The sequence below is a fragment of the Triturus cristatus genome, chromosome 6 (assembly GCF_964204655.1).
Source record: "Triturus cristatus chromosome 6, aTriCri1.1, whole genome shotgun sequence".
Classification (NCBI taxonomy): domain Eukaryota; kingdom Metazoa; phylum Chordata; class Amphibia; order Caudata; family Salamandridae; genus Triturus; species Triturus cristatus.
In genome coordinates, this window is record NC_140589.1 from 913,057,741 (window position 1) to 913,081,278 (window position 23,538).

A 23,538-nucleotide genomic window follows, 5' to 3' on the forward strand; every position below is an offset into this window, starting at 1 on the left:
TACTCTAGCCTTTCAGTAGAAGTTAAAAACCTACTGGATGAGTCATGGGCACCAGGAACAAGGAAAAGATACACTGTATGGAGGAAATGGTGTAGTTGATGCCTGGAACGGGGACGCCCCTGTAGTAGACGTAGCCATTTACCTAGCAGGTTTATTTAAATCAGGTTTATGCTATAGAACAGTTAACTGTTACAGATCTGAAATTTCAGCAGGCCACTCACTTTTAAATGATTGTTCTATTGGTACCGACCCCATAATATGTAGAGTAATGAAGGAAATATGACATAGGCACCCTCCAAGGGCCAAATATGATTCCTTATGGAATGTTAATCTTATCTACGACCTTTTCACCTCTTGGCCTGATAACTCATATCTGTCCAGAAAACAATAATCAATTAAATTAGCAACATTACTTTGTCTAATATCCTTTAGAAGAGTGTCAGATGTTAAGGCGTTAGAGACCTGTAACAGAGTCTTTTCTCAACATGGAGTACTTTTAGAGAAATGGAAAAGGACCAAAACTATGTCTGAAAATATTTTTTATCCTTATTTTACAGATTACCCAAAACTATGCGTGGTGGGTTGTATGAAAGTCTATGAACAGAGAATGATTGATGTTAGACCTAATAGCGAAAGTCAGTTACTAATATTCTCTGTAAAACCCTATAAGGCAGTCTCTTCTGCTACAATTTTGAGATGGGTAAGAACAGCAATGTTTAAGTTAGGGATAGACTTATCCAAGTTTGGCGCACACTAATCCTGTGGCGAAATGGCCAGTAGAGTGTTCTGGGGTGGTGAATCCCTTATGGATATTCTAAAAGTAGCAGACTGGTCAAATGCTTCCCCCTTTGTTAAATTTTACATTAAACCCGTGGAACACATAAGCAATGTGGCATTAAAAAGCTTTGAACTTGCATTCTGGTAGCTTCCGGTCTTGTAATGAAATGACGGATTCTCCAATTAATATACAGAGAGAATTTTGATTTCATTTAAGTCAACGGAGGCTAACATTATCCCACTCATAACTCCCTGGTGGATTTTGAAGAGAATATGTGTATACATTGATTTTTACATATACTTAATTACAAACAGGGCCGGACTGGGAACCGAAACCGGCCCTGACAAACTGCTCAGGCGCCCCCCCTGAGTGGGTGCGCCCGAGCTGTTTTCAAGGGCAGGTTTGCCGATTTTGTAACCGGGGGCCGATATTGCCGCCCCCGGTAAAAAAAACGGACCCCCAGGGGTCCAAAACTGGCCTCCAGCCAGCCAGCCCACCGGAGAAACGTCCAGTGCCAGTTATGGCCAGTCCGGTCCTGATTACAAAATTATACATTTCACTCTGTTTTATGGTTTTTGAGTTCCTTAGCAATTGATATTACCTGTTCGTCTTTCTATTCTTTCTAGACACTGTGTCCCTGTGAGAACCTCTTATTTATCAAATGCAATTAACAAGAAAGAAGTCAAATTAACAGATACTTTACCTTGTCGCAGCTCTAAGAGGGTGATGCCTGGTTACCACGTTTTGTTATGTTCTATGGAATGTTTTACTTATGATGTAATACATGTTCTTTAAAGGGCTGCAATTGTGGGCAGCAATAAGAGTTATTGCATATTGTTAGCCTCTGTTGTCTTTAATTAAATCAAGATTCTCTCTGTATGTTAATTGGAGAATCGTCATTCTCTGGCCCACCGAATGCCAACACCAACAAGGATGTCCATTTATGTTATTTTTTAAGTTTCAAATATTTCCTCCAGCACGTGGTTTCTGTCCGCACCACAAGCTTGCAGGCTAATGAGCAATGAATCTGGAATCTTCATGTCCATGTGAGAGGGCAGTCACAGTGGGTGTGCAGCCGGTTCTATTATCCAAAGGCCTATGGCTTTGAGAGGCTCTGCCAACAAGGCGTTCCATTCTAAAGAAAAAAAAGGCCTAAGGGGCTATAGCCCATTAGGCTACAGCCAGGTTTTTAACTGTGATGAGACCTTTGGTGAGACCTACTAGTGCTCAAACCAAGCAGTAATTAAAAACTTACGTCCCAATGAGTCCGTAACATTAAGAGCAAAAACAATGATGGATTTCTCAACAATGACTGTAAAATTCAGTGAGGCAGTTCCTGTTCACATTTCACGTTTCAATCTAATCTTGGCTTGCTTTAGTATATTTGTTTTTTCCACATTTTGTGCTTCCGTAGTTTTTTTCATGCAACATGAGGCTTGTGAATGGAGTTCCTCTAGGGGATTTTGTGATTTCACTGCATGTATGGGCTGTTCGTGAGTGGGCATGATTGAGAGCCTTGGAGTTGAGGCAGAAGGGTGTGGAAGTTTCTCACCGTGCCAAATACAGGTGTTCAGATTTAATTTCCATGCAATCCTTGGTGTCTCTGCAGAGTGCATAGACAGATGGGCACATATGTTGCTATTGTAATTATAATGTTATGTGCAAGTGTGTGAAGGGGTATATAGAGCTTTAAAATATTGATAGCACTAACAGAACCTGTTTTTACAGGTAAGAAGCAGGAGAGAGAGGGCCTCATGAGTGAAATGTGACACAGGAAATTTCACTAAGAAGGACAGAGTAGAAAATACAGTGATCAATAAGAAGGAGATGAGCAAGATATGCAGTAAGAGGCTTTAAGAAAGATGTGGGGAAGTAAAACGCGTTAATCTTTACATGAGCGGGCAATTGCAAAAGAAAGTGGTGTTAAGGGGACAAGAAGAGTGACTGAGGCACTTTGAAGATCACTCCCTCAATCACAGAACTTAGTAATATTTAATTCACAGTCTCTTCTTTTTTAATTGGAGCCTTTTCAAACTAAATTATTCACAGCATAACCATTGTTGTTACACATTTGTTTGGAACTGCTAATAGTAAAGCCAATAGGATAATCATTTTAGTCATTTGTTCGACGTTGTGTGATACATCTTGTTGCAAGGCTGGAAATAAGGGAGATCCAGCAGTATCCCTTATCCGGCAGCAATTATTCAGCTGTTTTTGGCCCGGTCCTACTAAAATAGTCTGAATTTGTCAACACCGAGAAACATTTAGCAGCTCACACACATTGTCTACTTTCTGTTTGGACCAGCAACCAGCAAGGGATGAGGATGAGTTGTTATTTACACTTCAAGCTGGGCCCAATATAAAGACATCACTCAAAAGGCCAATAGCCCTACTTTTATTAGAGTTTCATCCCAGCTAGGAGCTATCCATCATCAAGACATCAATACAATCAAGTGAAACAAAAGCTCTCAACTTGTTATAACTTCACATGTGCTTAAAAGACGATGGTTTGGAGAGAGGTTTTGGACTTTGTTCAGCTCCTGCATGTAAAATATGTATGCACTGTAAGAATGAAAGATGTACCTGTACAAGTAAGATCACCAATAAAGATTTAAATAACACTTATTAACTACATTTTCATCTTTCAATTCTTTGTTAGCTCCACTCATCCCAATTTAGAGTATCAGCACACTTTACATCACAAATATATGGACACAATGAATCATACAAATGCATAGTTTGATATACATGATATGTTACATAAGACAATGAGGGTTACAATGTGTACAAGTCACATATTCATACTGGTAGGCATTATATGTTTAGGAGTGCTTGATGTGGAGAAACACATTGTAAGGATTTAAAATGTAATTCAGTGGTTAGGGTTACCTAAACTAATAAGACTTTATTACTACACAAAGAAACGCTTTTTAGAAACATTAGAATTTAGAAAGATTGGGAAAAAACTATATGATTTAAAACCTATGTCTTGTGCTTGCTTTGATTGTAGCTCCTTGATTCCAATTCATAGCTCACTGTGATATATTAGAAGGATTGTAACTTATGAACTGCAAGTAACAAAATGATCTGTTACAAAGTAACCTAATGAGCAACCTATGCAAAATACAAATTTGGGATCCGCACATACGTTTTGCTGTGCAGCAGGCACATTAACCCTCCATGCTACAACTGTGACTAGACAGAACACAAATATCTCCTGCAAGTGCATTAACCACCAGAGTTATCTTACCATTTGTATCCCTGCAAATTAGCTGGCAACACAAAGATCTCTGGAGCAATTGCCTTAACCCATAAGATATTGTAGTTTTAAATCTGTTAATGACCAATTAAGTAAGCTAGAACAGAATTACTGTCAGATTTGCTTTTAATGACATGATTACGCCATACGCAAGTCCACCCCCTTTCTGCTGTCACACTTTGACCCACGATTCATGGAATTCTGAAGTAAATCTTTTCCATTTTCAGTACTGTCTGTATGTAATGTGGAGTGCACAACACTGAGCTGGATTTCACCAAAATATGAAATAAATATCTTACCCTGGCCAGCAACTAATTTTGTGCCAGGACCAACTCCAACCATTTGCCCTTCAGGAGGCACCTTTTTTGTGTTGCCAGGCAAATATTGGATCTTGCCTCAATAAGGATAATAAATATCAAAGCCAGTGGTATGCAGGTGACGAACAAAGACTTGAGCTCCCCTAAAACGACACAATTGTCATTGAATGACACTCAAACTAACTTTTTTTAATTGCCTTACATTTCATGTTTATATGCTAGTGTGAAAAATCTGAAGCACATTCTCAGGCCATTCATGCACAATACGCCTTAGATGACAACACAACCAAAACTCATCCACTCCCCAAAGGACTGGGTCTTGCTAGTAGGCTACGTAGGAAGTGTCTTGATGCCGCAACAAGAGGAGCCACGAACACTACAGAAATGCTAAAATACTAATTGATTGTTAACGGTGAGGATTTATTATAGGTGGTGTCACTGGAAAACTAATAGGGATGGGTCAGAGTCAATCGCATGTCAAGGAATACTTCAATTATATTGTCTCTCAGCAAGTGGCTGAATCAGTCTGAACTAATACCCTCTTTCACTGATACCAAGCTGTTAGAAATCACCCCATTTCTATGTGAATTTTAAAATCATTATTTTCTGTGCCTTTTCCTCCTACCCCTGGAAGTCACTGCCAATGCAACACGTGCTTTAAATAAACCACGTCTTATCTTTAAATAATTATTAGACAGAAACTACAAGTCATGCAAAATTCTCTGATTGTATTTTAAGCAATATTACAGGCCCAGAATTCTTTAAAATGCAACATTTACTAGTTTTTTCCAAAACTCACAAGGGTAACCTGCCTCACCTTAACTATAAAAACACATTTTATTTTGATAATCACTACTTTCTCACGCATAAAAAAGCTTAATTTGTCATTGATACATCCAAAAGAACTCAAAGAAAACTCCGAAACCTTTGTAAAGGTTTCTTTAAATCCTCTCAACTTTTGATTAATTACTGCCACTACAATATTTATTAAAATTAATCATTTATTTGCTATAGATTCTCGAAAATGTTTGAGAGAGAACTAAGAATGGGATCCTACAGGTCATCTGTCACCAGTGACCTACAAATCCTTCTGAATAGCCTTTTGCATGGCTTGATGTGAGTTCAATGAGGAGGAAAGATGATGCTATCACACCATGCATCAACAAATTCACAGGTGTTTATGACAGTACAAATAAGACAGAGAATGCAAGCTCCCATCAGAGGGGAGCCAAAGTCAAAGACAGAACAAGCGCTGGCAAAGCCAATAGGTCCGGCGTTCGCCGCTAGCCTTTTGGCAATTCTTGTTTTGTTTTGTCATGGTTTTTGAAAACCTTTATGGTTCAGAAATCTACTGGGCCCTTATCAATCCAAAAAAACATTGGCTAAAAGCAAAAATGTTGTCTTGGTCTCAAAAAGGTAGACATTTTATCTTGCAGAAAAATGTTCTGTAAAACATTTTCATAGCATGGAAAGTTTTTCTGCACTTTAAAGTTCTCCCATTTAAAATAACGACTGCATTTTTCAATTCTAAACATGGCACTGTGCTACCAGCCACAGGGAGCTAGATGCCTGCAGTGTGTGAAGAAGAAACTTGGGAGAAAATTAAACTGAAGTGTGAATTTTATGTTTATATAGATTCCATAAACCACATCATTTAAATGTTCTCCTATTTTTAAGTGTCACATTTACAAACAGCAGGCATTTTGCTCTCAGTGGACTGTAGACATGGTGCTAAATGTATAGCAGAAAATACAGCCATTTGTTTAAATTAAGAACCATCCTTCATAAAATATTTAGAGTAATTGTCTTAATTGAAAGTGGAGAAAAACATTTAGGCTTACTGTTTCATAAAAATACTTGAATTGATAACTGTAATGCCCTCTTCCTGGGCGTAGACAAATGCTACCTGCTAAAACTTCAATCACTGCAAAATGCACCAGCTCGAGTGCTGCTCAACATTCCAAAATACCACCATATCTCTAGCAGCATTAGGGAGCTTTACTGGCTACCGGTCAAGCAGTGCATTGAGTTCAAGGCGCTTTGCCTGGTGCATAAAGCTCTGTATGGTGGAGGGTCGTTGGACTTACAGAATCTTTTTCAGTCGTATTCCCTCGGCAGAATCTTACATTTGCCAATAAAGGTCTAGTCCAGGTCCCCAAAATCCATAAAGGTATATGGGGAGGTAGAAGCCTTTCCTATCTAGCGCCGCAGCTCTAGAATCTGCTGCCGGGCATCATCAGGCTTCAACTATCCAGAGCCTTGTTTAGGAAGATGCTTAAGACCTAGCTATACCCTTCGCAGGAATGATGCTGTATCTCCCTATTTTCACTTGTTTACTTGCTACACTCAGCTACAAGATGCCTTGGCATTTGTGCGCTCTACAAGTTCTTTTACTTACTTACTTATTAGAAGGATGCAAGTAGACACACCTATACAGGGACGGCTCCTCCATTAGGGCAGAGGAGCGTCGCCCCACTGCTTTCTCGCAGTGCGAGAAGCAGAACATAAAATGGTATTTTAAATACCATTTTATATTTCTGCTTCTCGCGCTGCGAGAGAGCAGAATGGTATGCCTAGTTGGGGGTGGGTGTGAGGGTATGCCTGGTTGGGAGAAGGCGGGTGGGCAGGTTGGGGAGGGGTGGCTTGCTCACTGTTGTGGGACTTGACTGTTTGGTCGGCCCTCTGGGGCCGACCAAACCAGTCATGCCCACTCTACATTTTCTCTATGTAGGCTGCATGCAGCCTATTTAGAGAAAATGGCCTCCATAAAGGCGCTGAGCTGGGTTGTGTCCGCACCAATCACAACGCTGCCAATGTAGGCTTGTGATTGGCTAGAGGTGGGGAGGGAGCATGCCTTCTTCCTGTTCTCCTGAAGCAGCAGGAAAATGTGGGACCCGGCCAGCAGCGGAGGCGGCGTGGGACCCGGTGAGGTACGTTTTTTATTTTTTTATTAATCCCCCAGTGCGTGCCCCCCGCGGCCCCCCCAACCGTCCCCCACCAGCCCCCCCACCCGCGAGTCATGCGAGCCACGACTGCTCCTATATGCAGAAGGATTACACATCCACTACACGTACAGCAGCTTCTGTTAAATAGAATGGGAGGCATTGCTTCTATCCATAGGTAACAAAATGAATCCTGGTCACGCGAAGCCTTCCAAAGGGATACCTATTAATTCTATGTGTTCATATTTACCTGCTATTACAGATATATTGCCCTGAAAACATCTATGAGTAACCAGTGTTTGAAGCACCTTCCCACAAAGCAGTGGGATAGGAGCCTGGGCACCTAAACGCACAAATTGAGAGGTTCTTATTAGGCTGTTTGAATCAATTTGAGCATGAGGGCACTGATGTCTGTACTGGCCAGAGCACAGAATTATACAGTAAATACCTGCGAAGCGCCTGAGGCGAAATAAGTGTGAAGTTGGCCCCAGACCTACAGCTGCCGCCTTCCCGACTGCAGTTGAATGCTGAGACCCCACAGGGGTATAGTCGCCACAACACGTGCTAAACGCCTGTAGCTAAATTCTCCTTCCTCCCTTGGGGTGAACTACAATGCCCATGAGCGGCTGGCCCAGAAGACAGCAGCCTTAAGAATAGAATTGTGATACAATATCTCATAAATAGAGATTTGTGAGTATCGGGGGAAAAAAATCAGGCTGGTACAGAGAGCGCCAAACAGAAGTACACCCAACGGAATACCTGAATGCCCTCAGCACAAAAGTTAGCCATGGGCCGCTTACGGACAAACACGCAGCAACCTGCAGCCCATCCAGAAGCGCAAGGAACCCAACACACAAGAGAAGAGGGAGTGGGAGAAGTCCCAAACCAAGCGCTGTCAACCAAACTTGTTCAGTCCTAGCCACAGTGGAGAAGACAGGAGCTGCCCTGGACCACACCCGATCTACAAAGAATCAAAAATAGACAAGGTCGCGTCAGACTTTACCCTGCTGAGAGCTGGTCACCGCAAGCTGTCGGAGAAAGTCCAGATAAATGAGCAAACCCTACTGGAATTGAAACCCACCACCCGCAGCCATGCAAGACATCATGGACCGTGTCAGCATACTTGAAGGCTAACTGGAAGATGCGGAAGGCCGCTCGCCCTGCAACAACATACGCATGGTAAGCCTTCCAGAGGGAGAGGAGGGACAAGACCCGATTGCATACAATGAAGGCTGGCTGCAAGAACTCCACCCAGAAGACACTCTGTCACCACAGTTTGTAGTGAAGCGGGCACACCGCGTTCCGGCCCATCAGCCACCCCCAAGAGCAAAGCCACGACTGCTGCTTTTCAAGCTACTTAATTATAGAGACAGGGACTCAGTGCTCAGAGAAACTCGCAAGCTTGTAGAAATTAAGGTGCAAAATCAACGTGTCATGTTGTTCACAGACTACACAATGCAAGTGCAGAGACGCTGAGGATCATACACGGAAGTAAAGAACAAGTTACTTACATTTGGTAACGATGTATCTGTAAGAAACATTAATTAGTTAGATTCCTCACCTTAGAATATCCCCAGGCGTCAGGCTGGATCCGGAAAGATTTCTCGTCAGCAATACCCTTTGCGCGTCGCCAAGCGTCGTCTGCAGCTCCGCGTCCGTTGTCGGTGTTGTGCGCCAGAATGACGTCGTCGGAGTACATAGATGCTGCCCTCGCGCGCTGACGTCAGTTCTTGTACATAGCTTTCCGCGCTAGGAATGCAGAACCATGCAAGAGACCGACACTGGTGCCAAAAAAGTCTAGGGCCCTGAAAGGGATAACCTTAACCTTAGATGTCGGTTCGCAGAACGGGGAGGATGGGTGGCTCGATGAGGAATCTAATTAACTAATGTTTCTTACAGATACATCGTTACCGAAGGTAAGTAACTTGTTCATCTGAAAGAAACACGTTAGTTTCTCGCGAGAAATGCACATGCGCGGGCGTCTGCGCATGCGCATTTGTGAGAAGAAGTTGCCGTCAACCAAGAAGAGGGAGCCCCAGGACGCCGCACCGCAGGTAAGGCATTTTATTTACTTTTAAAATACTTTTAACTTATTTTAAAATGAGGGCGGGCGGGAGGCGGGCAGCGCGTAGTGGGGCTACGCGGAGCGCGCGAGTGTGCGTAGATTTGGCCACACTACGCGATGCTCCACGTAGCCCCACAATTCCCGCTACGCCCAGGGTTACTCCAGACACAGTGTAGCAATTAAGAAACTCTACCTACCCGTGGACCAGGGAGGCCTAGCGGCCCCAAACCTAGAACAGTACTACCTGGCTGCTCAACTGCAGTGGGTGGCCAAGTGGATGACAGATCGACACAGAGTAGACACGGCGACCACAAAACCACCCTTACAGCTTTCAGACTGATGGCAATTTTCCACCCATGTGCAAAAAAACAAACCACCAGACTCATTGCTGCTCAACGTGGCACACAAATGCTATCCCAGAGTGCTATATATAACCCGTGCACTACGCTCTGGCCCTGCCACTGGAAGGGAACCCCAGAGGTATCATAACCACCACAGTGGCAGAACTGCAGCAGTGGCGAAATGCAGAAGTCCAGGACATAGGAGACCTATATCGCGATGGGGCTCTACTTCCGTACATCACACTGGTAGAGAAAGAGGAATTACTCCCTCGGACAGTTCCAGCTACACTGCTCCCTCTTGGCGACACTTACCACCAGGTGGGGTGACTTATCCACTGAACCAATTACACACCTTACGGTGCAATCCACACATGTCATGGGTCAGGTGGGACATCTGACCAAATGGTTCACAGCCTTGCTAAGATGCCACATGGCGGCTGACTTATCGTCACTCAAGCAGCACTGGGAGAACAAAATGGGCCGCCAATTTTTAAACCCAGAATGGTCCTCGGTTTTGTTGAGCCTTGTACAAATTCCCACGAACGCACGCCTATGTCAGATTTAATTCTATATTACACATAGAGCATATCTCACACCCGCGAAATTTAACCAGTAATTCAAACGCCAAGGTGATCATGCCCTAGATGCTAACGTGGATTTACTGCACATGATCTGGGGATCCTCTACCCTGACTGACTACTGGAAAGTGGCAGCAGACACTCTGACACACTGCAAGGATAGAGTCCTCCCGCTTGACTGGCACATGTACATTCTGCACCTGTACCAGAGAAATCACAATAACAAAGGCACTTCCCGGTTTATGGACCTTGGGATGGCGGTAGCGAAGAGGCTGATCACTAAATGGTGGATAGCCCCAGACCCCCACACATCATAATGTTGAGATGCTCGATGCACACCTGGGTGAAAGCAGAGAGCACCGCGCTCCACGAGAAGACACAATGGGCCCCCGCAAGATCCCTATAGGCAATAACTGAGATATGATCCTGTCTGCCCTGACCCTCATCGATAACAACAACCCGTCGCCCCCAGACTCAGCAACGTCTGCACCTTGAAAACATATAACACAAACAGATTAAGATGCTGAACAAGAAACTTCACCGAGCAAACACACAGAAAAGGCGGGCATGCCCACCTCGCAATCTCTCGAAAGCCAATACCACAATGCCAGCCACACACACTAAACCAAAGAACACAATGGCCAGGGTGCCCAAGTGTTAGACCTGGCATCCTTGGCATGGTTTCCCCTTACTTTTTGCCTCTACATTCTCTGTTTTTGATGCTGTGCTGGATTTCGTTTTGCTGGCTTAGATGCTTTGGGCACTTTGCCACGGCTGATCAGTGTCAAAGTGCAAGTGCTCCCTGTGTAAAGTGTGAATATGATTGGTTCTCCCTGATTGGCATAGTAGGTTTACTAGTAGGTCCCTAGTAAAGTGCACAACTTGTGCCAGGGCTGGTCAACCAAATGCTACGTGTGGGCCTGCAGCGCTGATTGCGCCACCCACATGATTAGCCTGGAAAAGATGCCTCAGGCCTGCCACCGCAGTGCCTGCATGCAGTTTGGTAACTGCAATGTCGACCTGGCAAGGGCACGCACTTGCCAGGCCCCACCCTTCCCTTTCCTTGCACATAGGACAACCCGATGGAAGGCCCAAGGTACCCCGCTGGGCAGGGTGCAGTGTATGTGAAAGGTAGGACATGTACTGAGTTGTGTAACATGTCCTGATAGTGAAATGCTGCCAATTTCGTTTTTCACTATTGAAAGGGTATCTTGCCTATAGGACAGAATGGGGAATGCTCTGCAACATTTTACAAGCATATCTTCCCATTGGAGTAAGATGGAAAATTGGAGTCTGGTATCCTGGAACTCAGAATTTAATAACACATCTTTTAGGAATGATGGTTTTTAAATTCTGCGTTTGAAAATAGTACTTTTAGAAAGTGGCTATTTTTCTTGTTTAACCTTTCTGTGTGCTTCTGCCTGGTTGTGGATTGACTGTCTGGCTTTGGGAGTGACAGGGGCTGGTGAGGTGTCCTGGCTCCAGGAGTCTGGGTGAGTCAGCACTAGGCTGAACAGGCCGATCTACATTTGGAGTGGTGGGAGGAGTAGCACTGTGCCTGCCCTCCACAAAAGACTGGCTCCCACCTCCTGCGGTGTGTCTGGGACCCAGGACCTCACTGACAAAGGAAGAAGTTGTGCACTGGCAGAGTGCACCCAGAATTGGTTTGGATTGGGCTCAGAGCCCCCTTACACAAAGAGAACAAAGACCTTTTGGGGTATAAATATTAGAGCTGAAACCCCTGGATGTTATACTACTTCGTGATCAAGAGGAACCTTTGCCAAAGAGGGCAGCTAAAGAGACTGAGGAGAAGTACTGCCCTTGCTGCGTGTCTGGAGTTGGCCTGCAGTTTGCTGTTTCTGCTGAGGGAAGGACAAGGGACTTTGCTGTGTGCTGTGTCCATCTGTACTTGAAGAAGAGTCCCCAAGGGCCTGAGTGAGCTGGCCTCCTGTTGTGGAAACTCAGGAACATCAACGTTTTCAAAATCGTCTCAGCGACGCTGTGTGCGTGTGTCTGCCCACAGCTCTACCTGCACTGAGACCGTCGTGAGGCCGGCGCTGTGTACGTGTGTCTGAACACAGCCCTGCCTGACCTGTGTACTGCAACGAGACCATAGAAGTGCTGCATGTTAATTACCGTCACCGGCCCGAGCCGTCATCAACGAGAAGTGCTGCGAGCCTGTAACCATGGTCAGCCCGAGTTAACGGCCCAAGATCAAGATTGCCCAAGAAGGAGCAGTGCCGTAACCTGATCGGCTAAAAGGCGTTGCCTGGCGACCGGGATTCCCCTGCTTTGAGTAGCTGTTGCCGACAGAGCTACCCAGCAGGATGTCAGCCGCGATGGAGAGAGTGAATGCAACCCCCAGGTAATGCTCAGACCGAAGTCCTGAGCCGCTGCGTTTGTCGTTGCCTGGGGCGGGTTGATTATCTGCGAGGGGCTGCTCCGATTTCCGTTCAGTAGCGGAGCCTCCTCTCTGGGTGATTCTGACAACCCGTACTTGCCCGGAAGAGAACGACAGTACCGGGGGCCCGTGTTGCATAGTACATCATGCTCTAAAGCTTTTGGGGGCATATATTCGTAATCTCTGACCACGGAGTCAACAGTCACGTGGTGAAGAGCGCCGGAACCACAAGAGCACCGTGTGTCGGTGCTAACGGAGACCTGGGCTTGTGACATTGCATTTGCCTAAAAGAATACAGAGTCAACAAGTTTATTTTCACAACATCTTTGAAAGACGTTTTCTCTAAATACGCATATGTTGGATTTTATTTTTTGTCGTTTTGGTCTTGTTAAGTTTAGGTAAAGATACCTTTATTTTTCTAAACCGGTGTGGTGTCCATTTGTGGTGTTATCACTGTGTTACTGTGAGTGTTGGTACAAATACTTTACACATTGCCTTTGGGATAAACCTGTCTGCTCGAGCCAAGCTACCAAGGGGCTGAGCAGGGGTTATCTAGAGTGTGTTTCCCCCTTACCCTGACTAGAAGCGAGGGTCCCAATTTGGTCAAAGGTACCTACCTCTGCCAACTAGAGACCCCCATTTCTAACACCAAGTGGCAATCTTATAGCTCACCCTTAACCCTATTATGTATTATTTTGTCATTGTTCCATTATAACCCCCTTTCCACAGTTCAAGTTGTTTAGTACACCTTACCTTTGAAAACACGAAAGAAGAGTGGACGTCCCAACAACTCCAGATGGGTTGCGACACTTAATAAGCTGTCCGACAGATAACCATAAGAAAATGTTATCACATGATGCAAACTGTAACCACGCACTAATTGGTGAACTGACGACATGCCTGACCTCTGTAAGCACAATGGTGTAATGTTAACTAGAAGACTTATATAACAAGCAATTATGATAAGCACCAAATTGATGTATACGTAAAGCTAATTTATAACCTGCCAAAACAAGAAAACTAATAAAAGAGATTGCACCAAAAAATAGAGAATATATGAGATAGAAGACAACAAAATGGTGATATATTTCTAGTTACATTAAAAGAAACCCAAAAAAATTATGATTACTTACTGAAAGCACTTGCAGAAAATGTCATAGTCAACCCAGGCTTTTGTTGGTTTAAGTTCTGGCTCAGTGGAGTCCGGCTGTTCAGCTTTCTCCTGAGAATCAGCACCAGCAACTATGCTTTCAATGACATTATCTGAATGGGTAGGACAGAAAGTATACATTTGTCATGTGAACCGAAGTATAGCTGCTCCCGGCGGAGTGCTTTGCTAACCGCCTTGCAATGCGGACTACACAAACACTGCCCACAACTCCATGATAAAAGCACACAAAGGGATTGTTAAATATCCTTTAATACTTCAAGAAACTGCAGGTGCTGTGACTAACTGATTCTTTACTGAGATATACCTGGCAACAAGCACCTTTGCATCTTCAATTGTTGTGCACTACTATGGAAGCAGTTAAAAAGAACCAGTGGAGGAACGTAATCAAGGCATTAAGTGGTGACTCCTCCCTGTTAACTCACAACTATTACAACAAACACAGATGTAAAGCTGAAACAATGAATGAAAACATCCTTCACTAACAAGGCAGAGTAAAATTCCTTCTATATGACTACAGAATATACATACTAATACTAGTGCGATGAAACTCAATCGTATCCTGCTGCAAACAGATTTCAACTGCCAAATGGTTGAGGTCTTCTCCAGAATACACACAGAAGAAAATAGAATTTCATGGCACTGTTTTCACAATATATTAGCACAAAATATAATGTCGATTTGAATATTAAAACTGAAATGGAGTTTTGACAATGTCAATTGTGCAAGAGGTGGTGAGATTTTAGTCAGGTGACATTATATGTGTGAATAATAATGATAATACATATTTATTGTAATCTTGTTCAAATACTAATATGAATAACAGAATTAACATAATATTTTACATAAACAATGCAATAAAAATAAAAGCAAATAAAACACATCATGTATAAAATGCCATTGCGAGTCTTCACTCAAGACTTCATGAAGCTGTGAGTGTCCCCTAGATAAAAACACCGCCAATCATTGTTACTGTTACCCAATTGTCTCTTTCCGAATGACTTGCTTCATAAATCTAACTACTCCATGAAAATCCCTGTTATTATTCCGAGGATGACACAAGACCAAGACTGTGGAATTTAATGTAGGCATCTTATTTCTTCACCCCCACCTCCTCACAATGAAGATTGATGTTGCATCATCTCTGAAAGAGACTGGTTCAGAATACGTTGTTGTATTTGCCATATTTCTAAATATAGATCAATAATTAAATTAACAATTATAAAATTATAATTTGTCATTTGAGAAGAATCGAGTAAGAGTAATCTTCGTGCACACTGAAAACTGACTGTTGTAAGAAAAAATGGTAATGGCAAAGTTCCCGTTTCAAAAAACCTAGATAATTTCCTAGGCCTTATTAGGTCGAGCATTCAAGATCTCCTGTATATACTTTAGTATATGCTTGTATGTGTATGTACTTTGTGGGCTCTGGAGATCAGCCCTAGGATGTGTATGCTTCCGCTTAGGAGCTTTTTTTCAGTTCAACTGCCTCTATTTAACTGTTTTTTTTTTTTTTTTTTTTTAAAACCTTTATTTCAAGATTCAGGACACAGCTATTCAGCCGACAGCCCGAAGGTTCGGCAGCATAACAAGTTAGATACAGTGATGTGTCCCCAATGCAGTTCAAAGAATAATGCAAAAGGTTCAATTTTAAATACACACATAAAAACTAACAACAAACCCCAGCAAGGCAAAGACATTGTGAGCCCATGGCGGAGGCCCCCAGGGGAGACCGGACCCCACTCGTCTACTAAGTACAAGACTGTGTACGGAGGAAGAAGGGGAACAGCAGAGGCCCAGAACAGTTACTAAAACCAAGCTGTGCTGGAAAGTAGGTCAGGGGGAAAGCTGTTCCTCGGGAGGTTCCAGATCCGGGGCAAGACATATTCCCCCCCTGTATTGGTTCCACCGCCCCCAGATGGCATGCCACTTCCGGGGGCGACCTCTAGAACAGTAGACCGTCTTCTCCCTAAACATGCTCCAATCCATGTTTTCCTTCCACGCGGTCAGTGTAGGGGGTCCCGAGGAGCCCCATAGCCGCGCGATATCCCTTTTTGCTACCATGTTACCCAGAGTCACCCATTGGGTCTGCGCCTCATCGAGGTCAGTGGGCCCCCAGACGTTCAGGAGGCAGCACCGCGCCTCCGGCTGTACCACAATGCCCGTCACCTCCCCCATAACTGCATGGACTCTCCTCCAGAACTCCACAATGACACCACATTCCCAAATGATGTGCAGGAAGGTGCCCACCATACCACATCCCCTTCTGCACAGGCCGTCCTCCGAGAATCCCATGCGGACCAGCCTTGGCCCCGTCACATACACCCGGTGCAGTATTTTAAGCTGCACCAGCCTCAGACGCGACGGGATCGCAACCTCCTTAGGCGAAGAAACCGCTGACTGCCAGTCCTCATTATCCAACTCAAGACCATCCCTGGTCCACTGTTCTCTCAGCCCCAACAGCAAGTCTGCCCGGATGTTTATCAACTTCTTATATATGAGCGAGATCGTGCTCTCGGGCATATGACCATCAAGGACTCGGTCCTCAAGGGGAGAGGACTCCGGCACCTTCTCACCCTCAACAAGGACTGATCGGAGGGCGTGACGCAGCTGGATATACCTGAAATACTCTGAGGGCCCTAGCTCAAACTCAGTCTGCAACTCCTCGAAAGACTTCACCCTCCCCTTATGCAGTACATCTCCCACCTTGGATATACCTATCAGGTCCCACTTATCAAAGCCCTTCGTGTGCCAGAGTCTTCCCAATCTTTCCGATTCAAACAATGGGGTAGCGAGGGTTAGCCTATCCTTCCAGCCCAACGAGTCAGTCGCCATCTTCCATACGCGCACCGCCACACCTGTGGGCCCCGTGAGGGACGAGTCTAAGGACCGCGAATACAACGCCCTGTAATAGTTGCCGCCGCGCAGCAGCCACCTATCCATGGCATACCCAGGGCTGAGGGCAGGGCCATAAAACCCATGGTTGATCGCACTCAGCTGCGTGGCCCAATAGTACCGTCGGATGTCTGGGAGCGCGATGCCCCCATCGTACCATGGGAGCGTCAACTTTGAAATAGCTATTCGCGGCCGCCCATCCCACAGCAACGTCCTTTGGAGGCCTTCGACCTCCCGAAAGTATTTGGCCGGTACCCAGTCCAGGGTGTTCTGGAGAGCGTAGAGGAAGCGGGGAAGAGACATCATTTTAAACAGGGCCGCACGCCCCACGAGGGAGAGCGGCAGCCTCCGCCAACCTTCCACATCTCGCCGCAAGCGTGCCAAGGGGGGGAGCAGATTCCTCTCATAGCGCACAGCAGGATCCAAGGATATAAAAATCCCCAAATACACAAAACCCTGCTGGGCAACCTGTATCGAACATGTTCTAGGGATCGGTGGGACCTCGCCACTAAGGACGTACAAGTACGATTTGCCCCAATTAATCACAAGCCCCGAGTTCCTACCGAACGATGCGAGTACGTCACAGACCACTATAAGTGACTTCTTAGGTGAGGCAAGATACAGGAGGATATCATCGGCATAGAGCGAAATACGATCCTCATGATCCGACGACCACCGAAGGCCCCGTATATCCGGGTGCCAACGTATCCACGCAGCCAACGGTTCAAGGGCGAGGGCGAACAACAAAGGCGACAGGGGGCAGCCCTGCCGGGTACCCCTACCAAGCTGAAACGGAGTAGATGCCCGTCCATTCACCACCACATTCGCTAGTGGCCCCTCGTACAGCAACCGAACCCAACTCACAAAACCGCGACCGAAACCAAACTTGGCCAGCACGGCCCATAGATATGCCCACTCCACCGTGTCAAAGGCCATCGTGGCATCAAGAGATGCCACAACAGCCGGTTCACGCAGCGTGCCCGCCCTGGCGATGACGCCATGAAGACGCCTAAGGTTCAATGCTGTATTTCGGTGCGGGATAAAGCCAGATTGATCCGGGTGGACCAAATCGCCAAGTACCCTAATCAAACGGGTAGCCAGGAGTTTGGCCAGAATTTTCGGCTCAGCGTTGAGGAGTGAAATGGGCCGATAGGAGGAGCATCTATCTCGGGGTTTACCCTCTTTATGTATGACCACGATCGACGCCAGCCGCTGGTCCAACGGAAGGATCCCATCCCCCCGCGCCTCCAAAAACATGGCGCGCAGATGAGGGGCGACCCTATCCGGGAACAGTTTGTACAGGTCGATCGGCAGTCCATTCGGTCCAGAGGCCTTACCCGAGTTCAACGCGCGAATCGCTCCCGCCACCTCGTCAACCGTGATATCACCATCCAAATCGTCCCTATCTATGTCGGAGAGGCAGGGCAACTCGATATCTCAGAGAAGATCAGACGAGTCCTCGGGCGGCCTGTCCGACACAGAGGAATAAACCCTATGAAAATATTCCGCGAAACACTTCACAATCCCCTCAGGTTCCACGATCGCCTCTCCCCCCTCTCCAATCAACTCTGGCACCACTCTATTGACCCGCTCTTTCCTGTCCAGCCACGCCAGGAGTTTCCCTGCCTTATCCCCAACGTCATACAGGCGGCCCTGTTGTTCCCTGCTGAGGGTCTTAGCGGCGTTCGTCACCAGGTCCCTATACTCCGCCTGCTTCAGGCAAAGCTCATGCAATGAGGACTCTGTAACCTCCTCCTCCATATCCCCCTCAAGGGCCGCAATCTCCTCCTCCACCCGCCGCACCTCGCCATCCCTCCGGTTCTTGGCAGCCACCACAAGGGAAAGGGCTTCCCCCCGAAGCACGGTCTTAAAAGCTTCCCACAGCGACACCGCCGAGTCCACGGTTCCCAGATTGTCCTTAAAGTAATTATCTACCTTCTTTACCAGGGCGCTGCGCATCTTGGGGTCTCGGAAATACCAGGGGTTGATGGGGGCCACCCTCCCTCCTCCCTCCCGACCTAGATCCAGCCGGATCCACACTGGCGAGTGATCAGAGATACCGCGTGCCATGTGCCTCGCCTCGGATATCAACGAGGCATGTGCGGCCAGAGTGAGCAGGTAGTCAATCCTGGAGAGGCTACCATGCGCCCCGGAGTGAAACGTGTATTGACTCTGTGTGGGGTGACGGAGCCTCCAGCAATCTATCAGACCAAATGTATCCAGGAAGTCTGGAAGCCATTTCTGAGCCCCCCCTGTGTCCCTGGGCGGGTATCTATCCAACAGTCCGGAACCCACGGCGTTGAAATCCCCTCCCACTACCAGCATTCCCCCCGGGAGAGTCAGCAAAGCCCTGCCCAGTTCAGCAAATGTGGAGGCCTGCAGGGCCGGCGGGACATAAACTGAAACCAAAACCAAAGTCCTTCCTTCCCACCGCCCCGCCACCGCCACAAACCTCCCCCTATCGTCAACAATGGTGGAGTCCACCTCAAAAGGCAGCGATGCTCTAACGAGGATGCCCACACCCCTGGACCCAGAAGAGAATCCCGAGTGTGCAATGAATTTATACCCCTTCCTATTCAGGGCATAGCACGTATTGCCTATGAGATGCGTCTCCTGCAGCAGGACAACGTCTGGCATTGAGCGTTTCAAAAATTGCAACACAATCCCCCTCTTGATGCGATCCCCCAAACCATTAACATTCCAGCTTATAACACTTAAGCCTCTACCCCCCATCCTCAAACGGAAAGAGGCCCACCCCACACCCGAGGCGCCACCATGGAACAGCCCTGAGGATAATCATCATGCCTTGCAGGAATAAACCCCCCAACAACAAACTCAAAATCCCAAAAACTCCCCCCACCCTGCACCCCTGCTGCAGCTTAAAAAGCCCCCCCAACTTGCAGTGTGCCTGTCGCCCTACAAAAACAAAAATCTACAAAAAGTACCCTAAGGGAGGAAAAGAGCACCCCTCGTCCTCCCGCAACCCTCCACAGTTACTGCACTCTGTTCAAATCTTCAAGTATGGTTAAATCAAGTCAGGTCGGCTTTGAGATATCAGCCCTGTCCATTCCGGCCACTGTCTCCATGCTCGGCTGTGTCGTCCCCGGTCCGTCGCCGGGGCAAAGCGTCCAGCCATTCGTCGGCCATAACGGGAGAGTCAAAGAAGAATGTCCGATCTTCATGCACCACCCGTAGTCTGGCGGGGAAAAGCATGGCATACTTCAGGTCAATTTCCCGAAGTCTCCGCTTCACCCCCAGGAAGCTCTGCCTCTGTCTCTGCACATGCTGGGTGAAGTCCGGATAAAAATTCACCGACGCATTCTGGAAGGGGACTGGGCCCGTCACCCTCGAAGCTTGCAGGATAGCGTCCCGATCTCGAAAGTGAAAGAGCCGGGCGACAATCGGCCGCGGCGGGGCCCCCGCCTTGGGCCGCCCACCCGGCACCCTATGGGCCCTTTCCACCGCAAAAAACTTTCCAAGGCCCTTAGGCTTAAGATGATTGAGGACCAAATCTTCCACAAGCAGGTCCGTCGAAGCCTCATCCGAGGACTCCGGGACCCCGATGACGCGCACGTTATTGCGCCTGGACCGGCTCTCGAAGTCCTCCAGCCGGCGGGCGGCGAGGTCACTCTCGGCCCTCAGCTTCCGGACCTCGTTCTGCAAATCCGCGACATCATCAGCGAGGCCCGTGGTCTTGTGGTCCAGGTTCTTAACTCGTTCGTTTGTCTTGCCCAGGTCCGAGCGGATCAAATTGACATCCACCAGGATGGCATCCACCTTATGCGCCAGGGCCTCGAATTGCCTCCCCATCGAGGTCTGCATCCCGTCAAGCGCGCCCATGACATCCTGCAGGGATAGCTCCGGTGTCCCAGGCGAGTCCTCCTTCTGGGCATCCGGCGCCTGGCTCGGTCCACTCGGCGATGTTTTCAGGAGGGCGTAGCGGTCCATACTGTTGACTTGGGAATACGTTCCCCGCCTGGTGGACTTAGTCTTCAACCGATCCCCTTCTGCCTTGCCCGACATAATGGACTCCAGGCAGTCCAATGCAGTGAAGACCGCTCCCTCTCAGAGAGAGGAATAAGGAGTGAGCAAGTCCGCCTTGTGCTGCCAGAGTAGCCCGCCGAGCGTCCCTGGGGTTGTAAAGCCGCCCAGAGCTCTACAGTGTCCGGGCAGACAAAGGGAACGAAACCGAAAGTGAAAGAGCGAGGGCCTCCGTCCGACAGTTCACACCTCACCAGGCCGTTGTTGATCAACTAGGAGTCGGGCATCCTGCCAACTCTAGCCCCTGGCATCTCCGGGAGTTAGGCCGCAATCTTTCGCCCGTCGTAAGTCCGGTTCCCGATGGGCGATCCGACCGCGGATAGTGTCAATCGCCTCCCTGACAACTCAGCAACACGGTGCCATGCATACCGTCAGGATTAGAGACAGGATAGTCGACGGAGGGCGCGAGGGTCTCGGGAGCTCTAAGCTCACGCGGCCATCTTGGTCAAGCGCTAGGCTCCTCCCCTATTTAACTGTCTTGATAGAAAACGACCAGTAGAGGTCAGTAGAATAACAGAATTGCTTTCTAGTTGTTCAACTGCCTCTATTTAACTGTCTTGATAGAAAACGACCAGTAGAGGTCAATAAAATATCAGAATTGCTTTCTGCTGAGCGACTTTCTTTTTTTTATTTTCCTGGAAACTGCCTCCATCTAACTTTCTTGATAGAAAACAACCAGCAGAGGTCAGTAAAATACCAGAATCACTTTAGCATTCTCTAGATTCCAGTCCATAGAAATTGTCTTCCAAAAGCACCCGTAGACAATAATATTTTTTTTCAAATCTTGTATTTTCAGTGATATGACCACCGAAGGCCCTGATTTTATATTAAAAACAGAGGGCCCGATTCACAGAACTAACTTAAGACAAAATCCTAAACTTACTACCATTTTGGTATTCACAGAAGGCACTTACTAATTTTGGTATTCACAGAAGGCACTTACTCATTTCGGTATTCACAGAAGTTAGGAGTCCTAACTTTAGGACTCCTAAATGCCTTCAGTGAATACCGAAAGTCTTAAAATTAGGATTTTTCTCAATTTAGTAGTAGTAAAGTTAGGACTCCTAACTTTAGGACTCCTAAATGCCTTCTGTGAATACCGAAAGCCTTAAAATAAGGATTTTTCTCAGTTTAGTAGTAGTATAGTTAGGACTCCTAAACTGAGAAAAATCCTAATTTTAAGACTTTCGGTATTCACAGAAGGCATTTAGGAGTCCTAAAGTTAGGACTCCTAACTTCTGTGAATACAGAAGTGAGTAAGTGTCTTCTGTGAATACCAAAATGAGTAAGTGCCTTCTGTGAATACGAAAATGGTAGTAAGTTTAGGATTTTGTCTTAAGTTAGTTCTGTGAATCGGGCCCAGAGTTTTGGACTATACCATTTCCAGCTGAAAGGCAATATTTCTCTCCATGTGTTCCCATACCTGGTGTGTCACACAGTTTAGTGCTTGCTTTCCCTCCATGTTAAGGAACAGTAGATATTTCAGCACCCAGGCTAATATGCTGCATAGCTAAATACATATAAGGTCCCAAAGGCAAGACCAATTGCATTGCAAATGCTTGTTTTTATTTCTGTGTCTTAAAAGAAAAGTATCAGTACAAATACAAAATTACTATCAAAAAAGACATATATTTCAATCAAGACACATATCTTTTTCAGATTCATATATTCCGCTATGTTAAGGGACAGTCTACTCCATCGCAGTCACAGAGCAAAGACATTATGTAAAACTAATATATAATGTAATATATAAATCCAAGCCATTTTCAAGGACACGGTTCAGGTATCCTTATGGCAAACTCAACCAATAATAGAAACAGCATAAGTCAGAAAGATGCCTCACATGATATTTTCTTACTATCCTTTTCTGATTCTGTAATTTTGAGGCTGAATATTATATGCATTCACCCCTTTGGGAAAAGTAGTGACATTTGCATAGACATTATACTGTTTCTGCTTCTGAATCAAAGCATACTAGAATTTGACTCTTTCACCACCTGCATGTGGTTAAGGTTTCAAAACAGAATGCAAACAACAGTGCTGATATGGGACACCGCTGATGGTTAATCTTTCTACGCCCTGAAAACATTAATGAAAGTAAATTCATGTTTATTATTCACAAAACCTGAATCTGTGTAATTCATTCAGTATGGTTTAATTGTAAGTGTAAATACATCTAACCAGTACTCCTTGTGGCCATTTTAGGTAGGGGGAAAATGAGAAGAACACCCTCGAATCCAGTCAAAAAACAGGAGTTATTTCGTTTTCGGAGTGGACAAAGAGGGATGAGCACACCTAATCTGGGATGGAGAGGGATGGGTTTCTTTAGAGTTAAAAACGTGTGCCTAGCAGAGGGAATCAAAACAAGTTAAGGCTTGCAAATGCTCGGATGTGCATTTACATAGTCAGGAAGATTTACATTTACAAAGGTATGCATGTTTACGTGAATACTACTTGGAAGTTGGGACTGTCACAATTCCAAGATTATTCCTTCTACTTGGGTGTTAGAATTAAGCCAGCTGGGGTTTCTCCATGTAAGGGTAGGAGACACATGGCAAACTAAAATAGAAATCTTGAAAATTAATCAAAGAATGTCTCTGTTTTCCAAGACAAAGACTTTCTTCAGAATATGTGTATCAGATGCCAAATTCCTCATTGAAATAAAGGAGGAAGTTCAGCTTAATTAAGTTCTAATTTACATGTAAAGGGGGCCCACATAAAATCCAACAGCTCATTCTATGATCATGGTGGAA

The 23,538-nt window shown here is 46.0% G+C and overlaps 1 protein-coding gene across 2 annotated transcripts in view; it reads right to left on the bottom strand.

The window, feature by feature from the left end:
* The window catches only part of ADGB (androglobin), a 1,188,702-nt gene that overhangs the window by 615,890 nt on the left and 549,274 nt on the right, over positions 1 to 23,538 (bottom strand). For both annotated transcript variants that reach the window (XM_085611585.1, XM_085611586.1), the window contains exon 15: positions 13,815 to 13,944. In XM_085611585.1, coding sequence (XP_085467711.1) covers positions 13,815 to 13,944 — 130 coding nt within the window. The remainder of the gene's footprint in view (positions 1 to 13,814; positions 13,945 to 23,538) is intronic.